Raw genomic sequence first — 23673 nt, 5'->3', positions numbered from 1 at the left:
TTGTAGTCAACGGGAAGCCAATGTAGTGAGCTGAAAATGCCCTAATAATTCAGCTTTTTAAGAGGTTCTAGATACAAAGCATTGCTTTCCTTCGGTAAACACTTTTAACATCTAGAGTTATGTATCATATGCCATGATGATAAACACTTGCGAGTTTCATCCTATGAGGTAGATAGCAGTTTATTCCCATTTTTGTAGATGAGGAAATTGAAGCCTAAAGAGACAGACAAGCTCCTTCAGTACCTGGGTACCAGGTGGAACAGAAGCTGCCATGAACAAGACTGGCAGAGCCCTGTTCCCAGGGAGCTCACAGTAGCAGAAGGAGGCCAAAAGTCAGTGGAAAGTGCTAAAAGAATACCATCTCTTAAGATCATGACTTGTACCATGAAGCAAATGAAACAAGGCAACATAGTCAAGAACAGGGTGGAGCATTGAGGAAAAATATAGCTCAAGTGATCAGAGAAGTCCTTTCCAGGAAGTGACGTTGAAAGGAGAGCCGAATACTTGAACAAGAATACAGAGCATCCGTGACTGCCTCAAATGACAGTGAGCTCAGCATGCCTGGAAGCCCAGTTCGTCCCTCGGAACTTGAATGTGAGACGGAAGGGTCAGGGCCAAGGCACAAGGTCTGAAGGCAAGTTGAAAAGAATGTGGAGACTTTGAGTTTGTTCTGATTTCAAGGGAGTGTTCCTGAAGTTTTAAGTAGTAAACAATTATAATCTGATATGTGCTTTTGATTGCTTTTTTTTTTATCTCAAAGTGACCAGCTTACACAAAAGTTGTAAAAACCTTTCCCTTTGAGCCACTAGAGAGTAGGTTGTAAACCTTCTAAGTCCTGAACTGTGTGTTGCTTACAAACAACATTCTCCTACAGAGCCATGATGCAGTCATTGGTATTAATGCGACCCTTGCACCATCCCTTTTCTATAATAGTCATATGCCACTCAAGTTCCGCTAGTGTTTTATAAAGGTCTTGGCAACATGTAGTAGATGGCGCCTCCAGTCTGGATCACTTCCTTCCTCTTTCCTTGACTTTTATGACCATCACACCTTTGAATATTACAGGCCAGTCATGTTGCAGAGTCCTTATCAACCTGCTTCAGATACTTAAGATTAATCAATTAGAGGCTGGTTGTGCAGTAACATCTGTGTGCCAGACTGGCTGCAGGAACATTTCTGGTCAGTTTTGAAATATTTTGTTACAGTGAACTGGCAGTTTCAAAGACATTTCTTTTGGATTAAATTGGCCTGCACTGTTTATCTCTCAGTCAGAAGAGGGCATGGAATGAGTGAAGGCGTCTTCCCTAAAGAAGAGACAGTGCTTCTGGAAGCAGTGTGGCGGGGGAGAGGGCAAGAGGCATTTCCAACATACATATAATTTCAAAGACTCTACACTTCCCAGCAGGCAAATTCTGGTACTGCTGAGATCCTGTGATTTACAAGGGTTGAGTTTAAAATTAATAAGGAGAAGGTCAGAGAAATCAGTAAAATGCATTTGAAATAAAGCTGCACTGTGTTTAAAGATCTGTAGCAGACCCTTAAAGCAGAGAGTTGCTGGACTTGTTATGGGCATGCTGCAAGTGAGGGAACAGGAGGAGTGGGCACGTACTCCTGCATCAGGTTGACAAGAGGAGTCATTGGTGTGCTGATCACTCGTCACACCGAGAAGTGAAAACGAGGCTGTCCTGGACATAAGTTTCTCATATATATTCAGCATATATATGAAACAATATACTAATACAGTAATATCATGGTTTTTTCACTCTCTTGTATATTTCTTTTAAAAAATTATTATTTGAAAGACAGAGTTACAAATAAAGAGGGAAAGACAGGGATAAGAGAGAAAGAGAGAGAGAGAGAGAGAGATGAATGATCTCCATCCACTGGTTCACTTCCCAGTGGCTGCAATGGCCAGGCCTGGGCCAAGCCAAAGCCAGGATCTCCCACGTGGGAAGTGGGGGCAAAGTACTTGGACCATCTTCTGCTGTTTCCCTAGGCACATGAGCAGCAAGCTGGATTGGAAATGGAGCAGCTGGAACTCAAACCAGCACCCCTATGAGATCCTAGTTTCACAGGCAGCAGTTAACCCTCTTTGCTACTACACTGGCCCTTCTCCTGTACATTTATAGCACTTCTTTTGAGTCATCTAAAGTTTCTTTTTTTATGAGAGGGAATATGTAGACACACTTCAATAGTCAGGAAAGAGAAGCCCAGAGTTTCTTTTTATGCATTTTTTTAAAATTCTGTGGAATGTGTCCCTAAAAATATCACCTCAGTCACTACCCAGTTATATAACATTGGGAACTTCAGCTTTTCATAAGATATATGTTCTTGATCTCTAGCATAACCAATTAGCACATTGCTTAAAATAAACCACAATGATTTATTTGAAACATAATATATTCTCATGGCTCAAAACTTAAAAATTTAGGGAAGCATACTCAGTTAAATATTTCCTTCCCAACCCTATGGTCATGCCAGGTCCCTCTACCTATATTGCAGATACATACTGTTGTTTGTAACTTTTGTAACCTTCAGGTTTTTCCTTTATGGATATACAACAAGTAAAAATAAATATTTCTGGCCAGTGCCACAGCTCACTTGGCTAATTCTCTGCCTGTGGCGCCAGCACCCCGGGTTCTAGTCCCTGTCAGGGCGCCGGATTCTGTCCCGGCTGCTTCTCTTCCAGTCCAGCTCTCTGCTGTGGCCCAGGAAAGCATTGGAGGATGGCCCAAGTGCTTGGGCCCTGCACCCGCATGGGAGACTAGGAGAAGCACCTGGCTCCTGGCTTTGGATCAGCGCAGCTCCGGCCGTGGCAGCCACTTGGGGAGTGAACCAACAGAGGAAGACCTTTCTCTCTGTCTCTCTCTCTCACTGTCTAGCTCTGCCTGTCAAAAAAACAAACAAACAAACAAACAAACATTTCTGCCTTTCATTTCTTCAGGCATGTGGTGATCCGCTGTAAAGATTTGTGCCTTACTGTTTTAATAGCATAACATCTTATAGACCATACCTTACTGCCTGTTTACGGCTACATGATATTCCACAGCATGAATGTACTAGGATTTATTTATTCTGACCCCTGCTGGTTAATATTTGTTATTTGTAATACTTTGCTGCTATAAACAGTGCCTCAGTGTGCTTTTGTACATGTACATTATTTTGTAAAAGTACTGAGAAAGCTATGGAACAAATACCTGGAAGTGAAGTTACTGAATCAAAGGACATTTTGATAGTTATTTAGAATGTGTGATCTTGGACAAATTAGCTAACTCCTCAATGCCCAAACTTCTGAATTTGTAGAATAAGAATGATAATAGCACCCAAATGTATAGAGCTAAATAGTGCCTGGCACATAGGAAGGGATGAAAGAATTAGCTGTTGTTGCAGTCACCACCCAAGTGCTGTCACAGAAGAGCTATTTACAGTCTCACCAGCTTGCTTACTCTTACAGCCTCCCCACTGATACCAAACTAGATTTGTTGCCGCCTGAAAAGTGAAAATATGTATCTCATTGTAGGCTTAATTTTAATTTCTCTTATGATGAGTGGATTTAAGCATTTTATATGTCTAATTAAACTATGTATCTTTTTCGGTTTTGTATATTTTTCAACATTGGATTTTCTGTATTAATTTTTGGTCATTTTGTCTGATTTTTAAGGGCTTCTATTTAGGAAAATTAGTCCTCACTTGTTTTTCATATTTAAGCCTTTTAGGAGAAGGTAAGATAGAGAAGTGGGGGGGGACAGAGAGAGAGGGAGAGAGAGAGGTATTTCTCATTCATGTGTTCATTCTCAAATGCCTGCAAGAGCCAGAGCCGAGCAAGCAAATGCACGGAGCCATGAACCCATCCCATATTTACCACTGTGGTGTCGGGGACACAGGTATATGAGCTGTCTCCCTCTGCCTCCCAGGTTGTATACCAGGTTGTATGGAATTGTAAGCAGAGCTGGACCGGCTCCCAGGCATTCTGTTACAGGATATGGGTGTCCCAAGTGGCATCTTAACTGCTATGCTCAATACCCGCTTCTTTCTTTAATTTTTTGTACTGGTATTTGTTGTGCAGGAATTTCTACTCTTCATAAAGTCAGATTTCTGTATCAGTTTCTTAATACTTTTAGTATTAAGGACAAGTTAGAAAGTTCCCCTCTAGTTTGGGTGACAGAATTATCTCATAGTTTTTTATATTAACTTTTGGGTTTTCTTTTTTTATATTTGATTTTTTGTTTCCTTTGCAAGTAATGGTGGTTACAAATGTGAGATTTAAATTTAGCTATAAACCTGCGCCGTGGCTCAATAGGCTAATCCTCCGCCTGCAGCGCCGTCACACAGGGTTCTAGTCCCAGTCGGGGCACCGGATTCTGTCCCGGCTGCTCCTCTTCCGGTCCAGCTCTTTGCTGTGGCCCGGGAAGGCAGTGGAGGATGGCCCAAGTGCTTGGGCCCTGTACCTGCATGGGAGACCAGGAGAAGCACCTGGCTCCTGCCTTCGGATCAGTGCAATGCGCCGGCCACAGCGCAGGCCGCTGTGGCCATTGGAGGGTGAACCAATGGCAAAGGAAGACCTTTCTTTCTGTCTCTCTCTCTCTCTCACTGTCCACTCTGCCTGTCAAAAAAAAAAAATTTTAACTATACATTTATTTTCAGATAACTACTCCATTGTGCCAAAGCTATAAATTGTATAATCATAGTTCCTCTAGTGATTTATATGCTACCTTTTAAATGTATACAATTTCTATTTTCATGTGAGACTATTTTAAAACTTTCTGTATGTTTCCTTGTCTGTTAATACTCCAGGACCATACTATTTCAATAACAGAACAAATATTTTATAAGTGGCTGGACCTATCTATTTTCACCCATTGTTCTGTTTGTTTATCCTTTTAGATAATTTTTAAAAGTAAACTCTGAAGTATTTGTAATGGGGCAGGTGTCTGCTGAGTGATTATGATGCTAGTTGGGACTTCTGCATCCCATATCACAGTGCCTGGGTTTGGATCCTGGCTCTGTTTATGATTCTAGCTTCCTGCTAGTAGGCACCCCGGGAGGCAGCAGGTGGTAGATCACTGTCTTAGACCCTGCCACCCACCAGGGAAACCTGCCTTGGGCTCCACCAGGTTCCTGGCTTCAGCCTAGCTCAGCCCTCGCTGTTGTTGGACATTTGGGAAGTGAACAGTGGATAAAAGCACTTTTTTAATGTGTTTCTCTCTGCCCCTTTCTTCCTTTCAAATAAAAATAAATGAACTAATACAAAAACACTTGAGGAACATTTATATGATACTCAAGCGCTTGAATTATAAAGCCATTTCTAGAAATATTGTTATTTTTCTCCTTTAAAAAATTTCCCTCAGTAGACCATCTCTTTCTCTTTCTGTTTCTCTCTCTCTCTCTCTCTCTCTCTCTATATATATATATATATATATATATCTGTAACCATTATTTGAGATTGCTCCATGCAGTTTTTCTAACAAAATATTGCCTTGTTTTTTTACAGTGAAGTTATTGGTCAAATAACAGCAAAAAAGATCAGAGGCTTTCTAGGAAAGCCTCTTTTTTGGGGACCCCTGATTTATGTATGCTATTTAAATGTTATGATCACAACTTTCAAGAGCTATGCTGTGTGAATGGTAGCCACTTTGCTATTTGTATTTAAACTTGGCTTAAGTCCAGTTAAACTTCAGCTCTTTAGTTGTACTAGCTGCATTTCAGAAGTCACATGTTGATATTTCTAACATGTTGGACAGTCCAGAATAAAACATTTATTTCCATCGTCACATCTGTTGGGAATCTCTGTTTCTTAATAGGTTGCAACTTTAAAAGCTGTTTCTTATGTACAGTAGTTTGGTTGAATCAAAGGAAAGGGCACTGCAGTTTTAGCTTTTGTAGGGACATAAATGAAGATGTGAAAGCAGCTTCAGGGGAATTCACCTGATTAACAGTGAAACATACACAGTGCACCTAACAAATAACATGGTTGTTTCTAGGCATTTTTTAATCATTTACTCCATCACTTAAGTATTTTAGCATTTCTACCAATGTTGTACATTTCTAATTCATGAATTATTTGTTTGAATTCCTGTGATCACATATTTAATCTATATGATAAACCATGCACATCAATATATCTTTAGAACAATGAATAAAAGTTAGAAATTGAAGTTCCTTCAGGCAGTGCTATGAGCTGTCTTTTATGTGCCCTGAAATTAATTCACCCTATTTTGGAGTTTTGTAATTTGGTGAGATTTTTAAAAATGTTTATTTATTTATTTGAAAGACAAGTTACAGAGAGAGAGGGAGAGATAAAGAACGAGAGAGATATCTTATGCCCACTGGTTCATTCCCCAAATAGCCTAAATGGCCAGGGCTCAGCCAAGCCAAAACTAAAAGCCTAGAACTTCATCATGGTCTCCCTTTTGGGTGGCAGGGGACCAAGCACTTGGGTCATCTTATTCTGCTTTCCCAGGCATATTTGTGTCCTGAGGAAGCAGCAGTGGAGAGATGTTCTGGATTCTTGTCTCGGAAGGAAGAATTCTCATGCGGACAGGGCAGTGAAAGTACAGTAGGAAACCACCTGCCTGAGCGGGCAAGAGGGGGCTTCCAAGAGAGGAAGATCAAAGTGCTGGCAGTAAGGAGGTTTTTAAGTACAGTCTTGGGGACCAAACTGTCCATCAACAAGAAGGAGACAAACCCAGCAAAGACTTGATTTACAATTCTTCATCCTGTCTGGCTTGCACATGATAAAACAAAAAACCATCCACAATGATAGGGTAGGTAACTGAGCTCAAGAGGAATCACCGCCCCCTTGCTATTCTCATGATAAATTTGGGATTTTGGAGATTCCTGCTGAAGGAGAATACTTTGGTCTGCTAAAGATAACCTTTTAGGGGGAAAATGCACCTCGAAATTCCCAGTTTCTGTCAGGGGACCACTCTGACTGCCTGTTACCCATTTGACTCCTCACATTAGCAGGGAGCTGGATCAGAAGTAGAGTAGTCAGGACTGGAACCAGTGCTCACAGGGCATGCTGCAGGCAGTGGCTTAACCCTCCGTGCTATAACATGGGCCCCAGTTTGATGAGTTCTGGATCACAGGTTAGAGAACCTGTGTTCTACAAAATAAATCACTTAAACATCAACAAGGCTTATTTTTCTCTTGTCAGTAAATTGGGAAAATATTATTTAACTTATAGGGATAGATTGAAAATTAAATGAGATAATGAGGTCATTTAGTTAAGTAGTGGTAAAATACAACATTTCATTATAGAAAGTGGTATATAGCCTATGACATTCTGAAGTAAATCACTTTACATTTTGGTTTTGAAATAATTTTAACCTTGAAAAACCTAATGGTAATATAAATGTGGCTCTAACATAATGACACATATTGCTTTTCTGGGCTTAGATTATGTTCTTCAGAAAGAAATACAGAAAATAACCATCTGAAGAGTTAAAGAGTTTGGTTTTTTACTGCTGTTATTTTATCTTTAAGGAGCCACATGATTCCTTTATAAAAGGTTTATATTAATGAGATTACTGGAAGCACCCAGGAAGAAGTGAAGCCTGTTCCTTCCTGTGTGTGTTCCCTGTGCTTCTGCTCTGCAGAGGATTCAGAGGAGATCTCTACATTTCCTAGAGCACTACCATTAAATGGCATTCGGTTGCCTGCAATGCAACACAAAAGCCTAGTTATTATCGGAGGGATGTTAATGGTGCTGGAAGTGCTGGCTTGAAAGGTGATGCTGCATCAGCTACATCAGGAGGCATTTTATGACTCAGCCTGTCATTTGTAGAAAATGTATTGTGTTTTACTGAACAAATTACCTTTGGATAACAAAATCAGAGGTGGATTTCAGGGAGAGAGATTTCCACTTTTTAAGAAATGTGTGTTTTTATAAAGTATTTTAAAAAGGTACTACTTAGTAATCATGTGTGTGCCTGAGCAGCATTGTATAATCAGGCATCTAATTTCTTCCGACATATCTTACCTCACTCACGGATCAGAAAATAATACAACTTTATTGTTAAGAGCCCTCTTATCTCTCCCCTGCAATTTAATTAATACTTAAGAAGAGGTAGCTGTCAGATTTACAATTGAATTTTTGAATTGTCTATTGTCTCCTGATGGAGTGGCAATCTAAATCTTTTTATTTAGGTAAGTTATTTTCAAGAACTTTTCGAAATGATAATTTTCCAGCTTTTCTGATTATGAAAAGGAATTTTGGCATTTGAATAAATAGATTCAATGGTTGATTTTTTTTGTCCATAAAAGGAAATTAACAGAGAAGCCATTTTAAAAGGCAACGATAATATTTTTAAGTAAGAACTATCCTCATCAAATGTTGCTCAAAAATTTTGGTGATTTAAAATAGTTTTTTATTTTTTAAAGAGTTACTTATTTTCAAAGTTAGAGGTAGAGAGAGGGAGAGACAGTGAGAGAGAGCCCTTCCATCTGCTGATTCACTCCCCAGATGGCTGCCATGGCCAGCACTGGGCAGACCAAAGCCAGGAGCCAGGAGCTTGACCTGGGTCTCCCAATGGATGTGCGGTGCCCAAACACTTGGGCCACCATCCCCTGCTTTTCCCAGGCCATTATCAGGGAGCCGGAACAGAGGTAGAGCAGTCTGGACATGAACCCGTGACATATGGGATGGTGTTGTCATAGGCTGTGGCTTTACCTGCTACACCACAATGCTGGCCCCAAATAAAGTAAGTTTTAGATACTTAAGTATTTTAGTCTTTTGATTTCTCCTGATAGTTTTATCTTTTTTTCTAAAACAGCTTTCTGTATCTTTTATTAAATATTTTCATAGTGTCTTTTTTTTCAATTTTTATTTATTTATTTTATTCACTGAAAAGGTTGAGAGAGAGAGGTCTCATCTGCTTGTTAACTCCCCAAATGCTTACAACAGCTTTGGCTGGGCCAGGCTGAAGTCAGGGGCTGGAAGCCGAGTCCAAGTCTACCATTTAGGTGGCAGGAAACCAACTACTTGAGCCACCCACAGCTGCCTCTGGGGTACACATTATCAGGAAGCTGGAATCAAATGTAGTATCTAAACTTGAACCCAGACACTCCAATATGGGGTGCAGGTGTCCCAAGAAAGCGTCTTTACTACTGTGCCAAATATCTACTCCTATCTTAATTTTGGGGGGTTGCATTTATCCTAAATGTTATATTTCAAAACAGTTTTTGTTTTTTCTTTATTTTTGGCTGAAGTATAGAAATGTAATTCACTTTTGCACATTTATCCTGTATTCAGTAATTTTTTTTAAGATTTATTTATTTATTTGAAAGAGTTACACAGAGAGAGGAGAGGCAGAGAGAGAGGTTTTCTATTCAGTGGTTCACTCCCCAGTTGGCCGCAATGGCTGGAGCTGTGCCAATCCAAAGCCAGAAGCCAGGCATTTCTTCCGGGTCTCCAACATGGGTGTGGGGGCCCAAGGACTTGGGCCATTTTCTACTGTTTTCCTAGGCCACAGCAGAGAGCTGGATTGGAAGTGGAGCAGCCGGAACTTGAAGCAGTGCCCATATGGGATGCTAACACTGCAGGTGGCAGCTTTACGTGCTATGAAACAGTGCCGGCCCTGAGTAGTCTTCTAAATTATTTTTAATTTTAATATTTTTGTTGTATTTTTCTGTGTAAAAATTTTTATAATGGGTGCATCTTAGTAATTTTGTCTCATTTGTGCAATAATCACACCTTATACTTCTTTCTCATTTGCCACTAAGCTGGCAAACAAGAATTATAATGTTACTAGTGGTGAAATATTCTTGCATCATTTCTTATTGTAAACTGTATTCTTTCAAGAATTTTCCCTTTAATATGTTTATTACAAGTTTTTTTCTCTATACTATTTTTGAACCAGGTTAGGGTAGATCTTATTTACTGTTAATTGACATGTTGATTCATAAGTGGATTCTGCATTTCATTGAATGGTTTTCTGTACTGTTAATTGTATATGTTTTTCCTATTTTTGTGGTAATTTACACTGATTTTCTCATTTTTACCATTCTTGGATCCCTGCCACAGGTCCAGCCTGTCCATTGCTTGATTTTGCTCGCTCATCTTTTTTTTTAGGACTACAGTTTTGATTAAGAATGATTTGTAATTACTGTTGCTGGTACCAGAAATGTTCAATTCTTCTGTGAAAGTTTTGCTAGAATTGTAGAGTTCTATACACTAGAATAATTTGTATTATGTTGCTGTCATTTTTTAATGAATAAATAAGCCACCTATTAATGCATCAGGAAGAGCCTTCACAAGCTGTTTAGATATAGGGGTTCAGTCACAAGAGTGGAAAGATTTTAAATTTTAATTGTGTTGCCCACATGCTTGTACTTAATGTAGATGATCATGGACTGACAATGAGAGATGCTTACTTGCCACTAGTTCTAGACTATAATATTAGTTATAAGCCATAAGCAATGTTGGATTGATGATTAAGTAGGCAACAAAGGTTGTTCTTTTTTTAGAGCAGTAAGTCAAATTCCCCTAGATTGCTTTTTATCTGAGATAGATCACAGTGATTGAAAAGAAGATTGACGGATTATTTTCTTGTATTCTAGATGGTCAGCCTGTAGGAAGCTGATTCACAACCTGTAATTTTTATAAGTTGTATTTTGACAAAACTGTTGGGAATCATAGCAATGAACTCTAGGATTATCATACTGAAGTGTATTAATTACTAAATATATAGTTCATTATCCAGCAGATTTGCTTCTATCACATATGATGGAACTTCAGAAAGTTTGTGGGAAGATGGAATAAAAAGATAATTTTGGTACAAAAAATGAAGTCTATGCATAATCTTTTCATTATACACATTTCCATGAATTTTGTAGTCTCCTCTTATTTTAAGGTGGCATACAGCTCAAGATTTTTTACCAAAATCATTTTGTTTCTGTTGTACTAGAAAGTTGGAAAGTAAATCTGAGACAGACCCAACAGTGGCCAATGAGAACTGTTTGAAAATTTCATGGAACTGTTTCAAAATTTCATCACAATTCCATAATATGTTTTTCATTTTAAAGTATTTTTCTCTGATCTCTATAAAATATCCCTAAGATTATGCCACATTATTTCATGACATTCGCAGTCCTCCAGGCCATCATTTATGTGTGGATATAAGAATCCAAACTTGAGAAACATGCACATTAAGCTATTCTATGTTGGCCACATTGGGAAACTGTCAGGATTGTGAAAATTTCTTCGTATTAAGTAAAAATAAGCTTCTGTGATAGAAGAGTTCCAGAAACTGAGTAAGACAGGAGACAACATTTCACATGGGGGCACAGGCATGGACTTGGTTCAGAATAATTGCTCAACAAGTAGTTGGATAAATTCATGTATTTTCTCAAAGCATCTCCAGTAAAGAAACAAAATAGATACCAAAGCCTACAAAAACATTTGGAAGTATAGAGAATCTTTGCTTTTGTTGTTTTATGTACATTTCTACACATGTTTTCTTTAAATGTTTATTGTTTTTTCATCTACTTGAAAGACAGAGAAAGACAGAGAACAGAGAGAAAGAAGGTGGAGCAGAGGGAGGGGACAGAGAGAGAGGTCTTCCATCTTCCATCTGCTGGATTACTCTCCAAATGCCCACAACAGCCAGGAATGGACTAAGGTGCAGCCAGGTACCCGGATTTCCATCCATGTCTCCCTTGTGAATGGTAGGGGCCCAAGCACTTGAGCCATCCTCAGCTGCTTTCCCATGTGCAGTGCTTGAATATGGTGTGTGGGTGTTCCAAGAGTCAGTTTAACCTACTACTCCATACAGCCTGCCCAAAACTTTCTTTTTGTTAATTACTAGGAAGCACTCTCTAATGTACTTTCAGAGTCATGGAGAAGAATGTATACTTGCATATTTTGTTTTAGGTTTTCTTCATTCCATAAATTGTAAGATAGTTCCAAGTTTCTTGATTAGAGAACAACAATTTATAAACCTGACTTTAAAACAGAGGTAATTACATGTTTACAGAGTTACATATAATTACATGTTAACAGAGGTAATAACATGTTCTTTAAAACGGAGGCAATTTGTCCTTTTTGGCTTCACTCATGTGATTTGGAGAAGGGCTTGATGGAATAGCCAGCCTTAGGCTTTTTTACTAAGATGGTGTCCAATCCAGCCACAACACTCTCAGTCATACTGAGACTTTCTGGGGGGCTTTTCTGATTCATGAAATTCCCCTGTGGCTTTGTTCCCTTCTTATCTGTGTCCTCACTAGGAATTCTTTACTACACGACAAAGGAGATGGAGGGCAGATCATATTGGTGTTCCCTTCAAGATCAAACATCTCCATTGACGAGGTACCACATGAAACTCAGGCATCTTTTGTTTGCCTCTTTGCCATATCCCTTCTTAGACTGTGCTTTCTGTGGGTGAAAAATAAGTATACCAATTAAATATTATTTTAATAATTAATTTGTTGATGTTAATAGTGAACATTTATTTTTAGTGTGTTTTTTTTTGCTTTATTGTATCTTTAATTTTTTCCTCTGTGACTTTGTCCCATCTCAGGTGTCATCAAGTTTTTATTTTTACTTTGTAAGAACAATAAGATTTTTAGTGAAGAGTTTCATAAGCTTCCTAAAGATTGATCATGTTCCCCTTTCAGGAAAGAAAAACCTTTTCTAAATAAAAAAAAAATCAGTATTTAATTTTACCTTTTTTCCCTAGAACAAATGGAAACTGTAAAATATATAAAATTCTATTTTTTGTAAGATTCATTATGCCTCATGTGCCTTAATAAGCACTTATTAACTAAGTGAATAGAGTGTATTATCTTTTCAATATATAATTTTCAGAAGGCGATTTTTTTGGTGAGCATGAACTATTTCTAAACTTTCTTTTTTGGGGGATTTTAAAAGAAAATAAAATGCTACATTTCACATCAGATTTCCCACAACCCAGTCAGTATCTATACAACGTTTCCTGAATTTGTTTGTGTTTCTCACTATAATTTCGGTAATAGAAGTGATTTCTTCAGTAGATCGGCACTACACATCAACTGCTTTGAGATGCAAAACACTCCCTTATGTAGTTTCCTTATAGTGTTCCTTCTCTTTCTGGGGCACACAGCTCTGATTTTTTACTAATTAAAATATTCATCTCTGCTTGGGTGAAATTGGTACAAGTATCCTTTTACCTCCCAACATATCCAACCCATCCTAATTAGTAGAGCTAGATTACTTTGAAAGTTTCAGAGATAAGTGCAATCTTGACTCCTGTTGACTTCCAAAAATTTATGTTGTGTTATGCAACTGAATTTTTTTTTTAATTTTTAAATTTACTTTCATTTTATTTCTCAGAGAGAGAGAGAGAAACAGGCAAGACTGTCAGAAGAGATCTTTCTTTCTCAGGTACATCCTCAAATACCTGAGGTTGGGCCAGGCCAAAGCCATGAGCCAGGCACTCAGTTTGCTTTCCCATGTGGGTGGTAAGGACCCTAGTACTTGAGCCATCATCTACTGTCTCTCAGAGTGAGCATTAACAGTAAGCTAGAATTGGAAACAGTAGTAGCCGGGACTTGAACCAGGCTTTCTGATATGGATTGCAGGCTTCCCAACAGACAGCTTACTGATATGCTGTATGTCCATTGCAACTGAATGGTTTTGTATGTTTATATACCAGTGTTCCTCATCTGGCAAGATGTTTTGGGACAATGAGTGTCCATATTACTACTTCTATCTTCAGGCTTTTATCTTCCATCCCACCCTACCCCACTGTTCTCCCAGTTAACCTTATCAGCAATACATATGTTTTCTCTCAATGTCCTAAGTACCAGGCCCCTTGATTCTGGCTGCCAACATTTTAGTTTGCTCTTAGTTTCCCTGGCATCAATAATTTGATTGTTACTGCTATCTTTTAGTTCTCTTTGAAGGTCCCTCAGCTGCTCTCCATATCCCCTGAACATCCAGACATACCCGGGGAAACCGCTTGAGGAGCTGCCTCTCTGCCTGTCCTGATCTGTCACTGTCCCTCTACTTGTATTTCAAGACAAGCCTTACTGAGCCACCTGCAATTCTTCGGAAACGCCGGAGAAAAAATGCTCTATGAATTTATACCTGTGGTTTGCTTTACATGAAATGCGCTTTACATTTTCTCTGATTGTTTTTCTATTTCTCCCCATTGACCTAAGTCCACAAGTGCGAAGTCTGTTGCATCCTCCTCCATTTTAAAGATTTATTTATTTATTTGAAAGTCAGAGTTACACAGAGAGAGGAGAGGCAGAGAGAGAGAGAGAGGACTTCCATCCGATGGTTCACTCCCCTATTGGCCGCAATGGCCAGAGCTGCACTGATCTGAAGTCAGGAGCAGGAGCCTCCTCCAGGTCTCCCAGGTGGGTGCAGGGACCCAAGGACCTGGACCATTTTCTATTGCTTTCCCAGGCCATAGCAGAGAGCTGGATTGGAAGAGGAGTAGCCAGGTCTCCAACTGGGCCCATATGGGATGCCGGCACTTCAGGCCAGAATGTTAACTCGCTGCACCACAGCACCGGACCCCTCCTCCTCCATTTTAGTTGCTAACACAGCCACGGTGAATGCCGAGTGAGTGAGTGAGTGGGAATGGGAATGAATCAAATCCTCCGTACTGATTTTCTTGGTTATCTTGGTCCCAGTTCAGGTTGGCTGCTTTCTTTCCCTCCTCTCCTCCTCTTCTGCTTTAACCATCGTTACAGCCCTCTGACTCAGGAGTCTGTCTGCACTTCAGTGCAGTTCTGTTCTGGTCAGAACCGTTAGTGGTTTACTGTTTTCCTTGCAGCATCATTTCATATCCTGTCCACCCTCTGGTGGTCACTCTGCAGTCCCGTGTTTCTCCTGGCCGCTGCAGACTCCACACCAGCCTGTCCATTCTTTGGTCATGCTCTGTAGCACACTGCTCTGTGGTTGTTTCATCTGTAACCTTGGCGAGATGTTTCCTTGCTCCAGTCACTGCAAGTGAACTAACAGTCAAACGTCACATGCCCCACCGTCACAATTAATTGTACCTTCTCTAACTTTATATACCATGTTAATGTTTTTCCTCCATTATGGGATGTATCCCCTCCTGTTTTTTATTACAGCTTTTTGAATTTGCTTGATTTTTGCATATCTGTATCCTAATAGATTATAAACTCTTTGAGTTAAAAGCTGAATCAGTTCGATCTTGAAAGCCGAAGGCAAGCCAGCTCAATGCCTGGTGCTTGTTCAGTCAGTATAGATACAGCATGTATGTTGTCTGAGGCAGACTTCACTTTGAATCCCTGCTATGCCACAAACAGCTGTGCAGTCTGGTTTCTTTCTCCCAGTTTTTAGCTTGTAATAGTAATTTGATGCTACTTAATTTACAACATGCTCATGCAGATTAAATGAAATTATGTCTGCAAAACACATCAGTTAAAATAGCAGGCCAAGACAGAAATGCGGTCAATGGTCATCATTTTCATTATTATTACTGCTGGTGCTGTCACTATACATATATGTACTCACCACTGAAGAAGTATATAGTTTGTGTCTTAGTATCAGTGAATTTCATTTAATTGTGTGGCTAATTTCTTACTGAATATAACTGAAGCTAGCAATTACTCACGTAGCCTTGCTGTCAGATTTAAGCCATTTTTTCTTACCATCTTACAATCTTTTATTATTACTTAATTTGCTATTGCAAAATTTGTTGGCAAAAAGGGTTGCTTGCTTCTCCAGTGTTTCCACCAATAGAGGGCCAAATTACTAGCATTTGTGAAAAAGAAGAACACAAGCTTTAAATCCTTTCTAACCCAGTCCTTTTTGTGCTGTTTTGCCATCGGGAACAGGGATTGGATTTAGGTAGGTTTCCTAAGGTTAGGGAGACTGAAGCCTGTTGTATGGTATTGGAGAAGTGCTAGGACATAGAGGACCGTCTTTGGCAGGGCAGTTTCTAACACATCCTCTTCTCTCACTTTGGTTAACTTTTAATGAAAATATGTTCTGTCATAGCACATTCAGAATGCATGGTTATTGTACCAACTAACTTGTTATAATTGAGGTCAACTATGAGGGAAGAGGACATCTAATTAGATTATGTTTTTGTAAATTGGACAGATACCATCTAGATCATTCTTAAATACAATTAGGTGTTTGTGCTTAACAGTTAATGTTTCTCAGACCTGGCATTATAGGAAGATGATTCACTGTGAGGAAATGCCTAGTGTCCCTTTTCTTCTTTTTCAACTAAAATTATGATGTCATCAATGAAAGAAAAAAAAATTCTTAAGTGCAACCACAAGTAAGTGACAAGAATTGATCATACCTATTTAACACATAGATGTCATCTTCTACACTGGTGAGACAAGATTAAGAAATAGCACTAGAAATTAACGTAGGACATAGACACTGGAGAAAATTGATAGTGTCATGCTAGAGGGCATGATACTGGAAAGAAGAGGGAATCAGTGTCACTTTAACCAACTAATGATGGTGGTGGTAATAGATGTCATTTAGTCAGTACATTGTCAGTAATTGTGTGAACTAACTTACATTTATTAGTTCATGTAGTTTTCATAGGAGTAGAATCCCATAAAATGTATATTGTTATGTTTATGTTCATTTTACAGATGAATAAACTAGGGCTTTAACAGATAGTCCCACCCAGTGTCCCTAAACTTCTAAAAGACAGACCTGGGACTTAAACTGAGGTCAGTTTAACCCACGGAGAGCCCTGTGACTACCAGTGCTGTTCTGGGAAGGCTGCACACTTACTCTCTGTAGTGGAGAGGATAGGGGGGCCAGGGAAGACTTCCTCTGTAGGAAGACAGTAGCTCTTGGCCAAAGCAGAACCATCAACCAACCTGACTACTACTTCCAGCGAGGAGAATTTACACATTGACAAGGGAAAATTCCTTGTAAATACCTTATGGTAGTGACACCATGAGAAGCTTCATCAGAACGGAGAGGAATATAGAGTATATGAAAAAGATACTATGTTTTTTAAAGCCAGTTTAAGTAGAGCTGCTCTAATCCAACCCCAGTGCATAGCAATTTTAGACTGCAGAGCCTAAGCAGAAGAGAATAGCAACATGGCTGCAATTGCTCTTTGTACCTCTTGGTCTGGATGCAGGAAAGATACTTAGTAAATTTGACTATACAGATTGCAAGAGTCAGTCCAGTAGCACAGAGGAGTGACACTGTCTTAACCAGTCCCTGAGCTTTTTCTACCAGATCCAGATCTTTTTGAGTTCGACCTTTTTAACAGTTTCATTTTCAGCCTCTCCACTGGCCCCCCAGAGCCTACCATTATTACTTTTACAGTTGACATCCCATTGGATTTCTTCTCTATGATTTAGTAAAACAATTACTCAGTAAAGTACATGTACTCAAAGTAATAAATGGCCTCATTGAGATAGTCCTATGCTACAAAATAAACAAGAAAGTAAAAAAAAATACACTTAATGTGAAAGTTATCACTACACACTAAAATATAGCTCCCATAGGGAATCATGTATCTGTTCTTAGGGAGATAAAAGCACATGTAGAAGCAAAAAAATAAGAACAGAGAAAAGAAAGTGCAGATTTTTAAGAAGTTAATTCAAGCCAGTATCTGAAACAACATTTTATTGATTCTAAGACACACATTTTCACATCAGTGAAATAAGAATTCTTAAGTGATGGCCGCTTGCAAAGACTTTGCATCATGAAATGGTGGTGTTGTAGAATGCCCCATTTAAAACATGAGAGAGGTGGTAGAATGTCTGCTTGAACTGTGGGTCTCCCTCTGTACAATCTAAGAACCTTCTGCCGGATTGCATGGCTCAATGGGATCACCCACTGCCTCTGACCTCGTTTCCTAGTGTTGTCTCTCTTTTTTCACTCTGTTACAACCACGTCAGTCTCCTTGTTCTTACCGTCCAAGTGAGGCATGCTTCCACCCCTGGGTCATTGCCTTTGTTGGTTCTGCTGTCAGGAGTGTTTTTCCTACTGAGATTTCCATGGCCATTGCCACTCTTTAGAGCTTCATTCAAATGACACTTTCTTGTTTAGACTTTTCCTGGCCACCTTATTTACAATTGGAGTCTCCTCACATCCCCTGGTTACCTTTCTGTTTCATTTTCCTTTTCATCATTTCTTACCAGCTGATAGCTTATATATTTTTTCTCTTATACATAGCTTGTCACTCCTTAGGCGAGTAGAAACTCTGGTAAAAGCAAAGAATTTCGTTTATTTTTTTTTTTTTTTTCACTTCTGAATCTCCAGATCCTGGAAAAATACCCTATACTGACAAAGTGCTTGGTGAATGTATGCTGAATCTATGAATGATGGAAATGGATGTACATATATTCATTGGTAAACACACAAATGCAGCCATAGGCCACAAATAAGAGAATACGTCTATGAATTACATTCTTGAAGGTTGATGGGTGGTAGAAGAGTGTAATATCATAATAAGCCTGGCTAATGGAGCATAGACTGGGTCAGGATCTTGAGATATAAACTTGCCTGTGTTCTGACTATCTGAGTGAACTTTGGTAAGCTAATCCCTCCAGGACGGATTCCATGGTCAGTTTGGCTGTTACAGCATGTCAGCTAATTGTGTGTTCTGCTAAAAACAATTGAACAAGGAGGGCCAGGACTTGAGAGCTGAAGTGAATGAAATCGTATTTCTTGACAAATATTATCAGAAAAGATAGTCCCCATGAGAGCATTAGTACAAGCGTTTTGAGATAATTTGTAGCTTGATTTCCTTTGTTTCATCAACAGTGAAAATGAAGATCAAGGTTTAAGAGGTTTAGCTGAGGTCAGGTGCTAATAATCAGTGGCAGACTTTGGAACTCAGGTCAACAGCCCTGACTGAATTCTGTTTTCTTTATACTTTTACTACTATGTACGCATGATAAAAAGTGATGATCTTTCCAAAATGTTATTCTTAAGCTGTTTTGATACAATGTGCAGCTGAAATTTGATGAATTCACCTAATGGCAAGAATGCAAAGGTTAACTTGTCTCTCTTTGTGAACCTAATTCAGCTTACAGAAGAGATTGGAAAACTTGAAGATAAAGTGGAATGTGCAAATAATGCCCTGAAAGCAGATTGGGAAAGATGGAAACAGAATATGCAGAATGATATCAAGTCAGCATTTACAGATATGGCTGAGGAGAATATCCACTATTATGAACAGGTAATTAGAGATATTTGATATTGCTTCATTTTTTTAAAAGTAACAACCTCTTACTTTCCATCTGTCCTGTGTTGAAAGATTTCATTAAAGAGGGAAGGTGCATTGCACAATGGCTAAGGCATAGTAGGTAATACCTAGATCTCACATGGGAGTGCCTGGGTCAAGTCACGGCTCTACCATCACTTTCCTCCACACAGCATAGTCTAGACATTATTCCTACAAGATCTATTTTAAACACACACCTTTAACCTTATCTCTGAGTTAATGAATATGTGAAATTTATACATTAAGGAAAGTATGTTTTATAATCTGCAATGCTTATAGTTTAAAGATAATTTATTGTATCCGGCCATAGGGGCCATTTGGGGAGTGAACCAATGGAAGGAAGACCTTTCTCTCTGTCTCTCTGTCTAACTCTGCCTGTCAAAAAAATAAAAGATACTTTATTGTATATTTTGAAAGATGGACTGATACTGATACTTTCTTTCATTTGACAAGAGTTAATTGAGTTCCTACTATAATCGGACATTGCTCAGTCCTTGGAAAGAACACAGCATCCAAAATAAACATAATCCCTTTCTCATGTAGTTACAGTCATAAGAGGGAAACAACACTCACTTAAAACCAAATATTGTAACAAAGTGGTATAAACTCCACACAGAAAGACACTGTAAGAAAGGTTCCTCAGAGGACATGCTTGTGCTGAGACCTGAATGATTAAGAGTCACCCAGATAAGATGTAAGAGATATAGATTTCCAGGTAAGGAAGACTTACGTTCAAAAGCCTAGAAATGAGAGAGCAAGCTTAAATAACTAGGGTTGTTGTTCGGAGAAAGGAGTGGTGGAGATATGCTAAGTTAAAATATTAGATTGAGGAGTGTTTTATGAGTTTAATCTTCTTCATTCATTGGAAGAGAAGTGGGAGGCACTGTGGATATTTCAGCATGCAAGTGATAATAGTGGATTTGCCTTTTAGAATATGGGTCAGAGTGGAGCAAAAGTGGACCTAATGAGACTAGTTAGAGGTGCAGGGGCTATGTCGCAGCCACACAGGTGGAGGTGTGAATTGACTTAGGGGTTTCCTGGTAATGGGCTAAAGATGAATGACCAGGTCTAAGTGGCTTTATTTTGTTTCAGTGTGTGAAATTAGAACATTTTCTATCTCTCCTTAATTTTTTATTCTGCATTAGCAACTTTAAGAGTCTAAGAGGAATTTCCTATAAATCTCAGATTTTGAATGCCTTAATTTATTTCAGTTTGACGAAGCTTATTTATTAACATAAAGCTCTCTTGTGATTTAATTATTAAATCCACAGAAGTAAATTCACTTCTCTCACCTTTGAAATAAAATGTATCCATGTTTGGATTACAGAATTGTGACAATCAACTGAGATATTTTACAATAAAAATACCTTGAAAATAGAAAATGTTATATATTATACATGATTCTGATTATAATACAAAAGTATAATAAGATATAAAAATCACCTGACAAAGGCACATAGTATAATTCCCTTTGAATGATAATTTTTATAAATTTTGCCTTAAAGTTTTTAAGAGAAAATGTCCATTATAATCCCATAAAACTCTAAGGATAAGTTTGGTTCTTGGCTATCATCTTCACATAGATTTTTATTCTTGTCATTCTGATAGACTGAATTAAATTGACACAAAACACCGTTTTCTTAGTAACAGTTAAATTAATAAAACTGTGCTATATAGTAAATCGTGCAGTTTATATCAATGTGTTATGTTTTTAACTTTCCTACAAGTGAATTACGTATCTAAATGTTACTAAAAATGCCTCTGTTGTGCTGCATCTTGCATGTACAAATTTAGAGGAATTGTTGGTTTTTTAGTGAAGTTTCAAGATTATTTCAGCTTCAGTTATTAGTTGGTGTTTTTCCTGACTGAAAACTTTTCATTGATTTGCCACATTAGTCCCTTCAAACAAAATCAAGATTTGGAGTCTTTACATATCAAGGGTTCTTAATCACAGAAAGACCAGGAGGCCCAAACAGCAACAGTCTATCTGTTGACTTCTGAATATCCCAGGTATACAGGGAAGTAAAATGTCTCAGAACCTCCCCATTCCTTTTTAGTTAAATTATTTTGTAATAGAAATACCTTTTTCATCAACATTTGCATTGATGAATCTCCACAGGGTTTGTTTTTAACCATAATAAATGAAATAAGGTATGATCATTGGCCTTTGAATTTACTTGTATGAGGTGAAAGGGTCACAACTTGTTTACAAGTTACAATTTAAATATCAAAGTGAAGGGGAAGGTGGGCACCACAGCTCACTTGGCTAATCTTCTGCCTGCAGCACTGGCATTGGCACCCTGGGTTCTAGTCCCGGTTGGGGTGCTGGATTCTGTCCCGATTGCTCCTCTTCCAGTCCAGCTCTCTTTTGTGGCCTGGGAGCGCAGTGGAGGATGGCCCAAGTGCTTGGGCCCTGCACCTATGTGGGAGACCAGAAGGAAGCACCTGGCTCCTGGCGCTGGCCGTAGCTGCCATTTGAGGGGTGAACCAAAGGAAGACCTTTCTGTCTCTCTTTCTCTCACAGTCTAACTCTGCCTGTCAAAAAAAAAAAAAAAAAAAAAAAGTGAAGGGGAAAGTCAAATTATAATTGTGAAGTATGGGTCTGTGTTAGTGTTAGACTCTGGTTGTTATCATATTGAAATATTCTGCTTAGAAGGGTAAATTTATTGAGAGATAGGTGGCTCCAAGTACAGAATAAGTTTTAGCTAAACTTTGAATAGATAAAAGATGTTACTCTCCTTTTGCATTTTGTTCTATAGGACCAGTAATCAAAAATGATTGTTTTGAGTTGCTTTCTTTTGTTATTTTTACAATCCAAAGTTGGCATCAACTATGGTCTGATTTTTATTGATGTAAAGAGAACAAATTTCATATATTTCATAGGTACAAATCTACAAAGGTAAGCATACTTCTCTCCTTCCCGCTCTCCCTCCCTCAAATCTCCTCCTTCCTTCCTTTCTTTTTCTTCCTTTAAGGTTTGCAAAATGATAGTTAATTTTTTTTAAAGATTTATTTATTTATTTTAAAGAGTTGCACACACAGAGAAAGAGAGAGGAGAGAGAGAGAGATCTTCCATCCACCGGTTCACTCCCCGAATTGGCCAAAACAACCCGAGCTGCGCTGATCCAATGCCGGGAGCCAGGAGCTTCTTCTGGGTCTCCCACACAGATGCAGGGGCCCAACGACTTGGACCATCTTCTACTGCTTTCCCAGGCCATAGCAGAGAGCTGGATCAGAAATGGAGCAGCCGGCACTTAAACCAGTGCCCATATGGGATGCTGGCACTGCAAGCGGCGGCTTTACTCACTATGCCACAGCATCAGCCCCAAAAGGATAGTTTCAACCCATTATAATCACAGGCTTAATGCACCACTAACCATAGTATTCAACAAGTAAAAATAGAAAGAGCACTGTTCCGAAGGAGTAGAAACAGAGGCTAAAACCAACAATCAAATCACAAGATGTCTGTTTCATTCCTACACATTTTTTTGTATTCTCTATTAACTACCACACATCAGAGAAAACATTATATTTGCCCTTTGGGGGCTGACTTATTTTACTATGCACAGTGATTTCCAGTTGCATCCATTTTGCTGCAAAAGACAGGATTTCATTCTTTTTAATGGCTGAATAGTATTCCACAGTACATAAATACAATGAGGAGAATGACTTCCCTAAGCTTAGCTATAGCAAAGAAGAACTGTCATAATAGCATGCCAGTAACCTAGAGAGAAAGTACCCTTTTAAAAATCTGGGAGGTGAAAGTGAAGGATGGAACCGCAAGCCATCCTCAGCCATAGTTCTTAGGATTTAGTTAAATAGCTTAAAAATTATAGAAAAGCTAGTTGTACTTTCAAAGTATCATAAGAGAAAATGAATTAAGAATGAGCAATTCTTTTTAAAAAAGATTTATTTATTTTTATTTCACAGAGAGAAAAAGAAAGAAAGAAAGGGAATTAGAGAGATGTCTTCTATTCACTGGTGCACTCCCCAGATAGCTACAATAGCCAGGGCTGGGCCAGGCCAAAGCCAGGAACCAGGAGCTTCTTCCAGGTCTCCCATGTGGAGGCGGGGCCCAAGCACTTGGGCCAACTTCTGCTGCTTTTTTCAGGCTCTTAGTGGGAAGCTATGTTGGAAATGGAGCAGCCAGCTCGAACCAGTGCCCATATGGGATGCCAGTGTCGCAGGTGGAGACTTTACTCTCTACGCCACAGCACCAGGCCTAACAGCAAGCAATTCTAAAAGTGAAATGAACGAAGCAGATAACAAATCAGATATTATAACACCTTTGCACGATGGGCTATGGAAACAAAGACAAAAAAAGGGGATATGGTTAATGATGAAAATCAAAAATAAAGAAGGGTAAGAAGGGCACAATTCAGGAAGAAGTGAGGTCTTGGGGAAGAAAAAAAAGTGAAGAACTTCCAAACACTGTTAGCATTAAATGACACAGAGTATGAGTAAGTAGCCTTTTCGAGAAGAAGAAAGTTAAGAATTA

General features: G+C 38.9%; 1 protein-coding gene across 4 annotated transcripts in view; it reads left to right on the top strand.

Annotated features, from left to right (window-relative positions):
* The window catches only part of SNX7 (sorting nexin 7), a 110979-nt gene that overhangs the window by 59780 nt on the left and 27526 nt on the right, over positions 1 to 23673 (top strand). For all 4 annotated transcript variants that reach the window (XM_070077998.1, XM_070077997.1, XM_002715843.5 and 1 more), the window contains exon 8: positions 18978 to 19130. In XM_070077998.1, coding sequence (XP_069934099.1) covers positions 18978 to 19130 — 153 coding nt within the window. The remainder of the gene's footprint in view (positions 1 to 18977; positions 19131 to 23673) is intronic.

Source organism: Oryctolagus cuniculus, chromosome 7 (assembly GCF_964237555.1).
Source record: "Oryctolagus cuniculus chromosome 7, mOryCun1.1, whole genome shotgun sequence".
Lineage (NCBI taxonomy): Eukaryota > Metazoa > Chordata > Mammalia > Lagomorpha > Leporidae > Oryctolagus > Oryctolagus cuniculus.
Note: the sequence above shows the minus strand (reverse complement) of the source record. Positions and strands in the feature narration are given on the sequence as shown.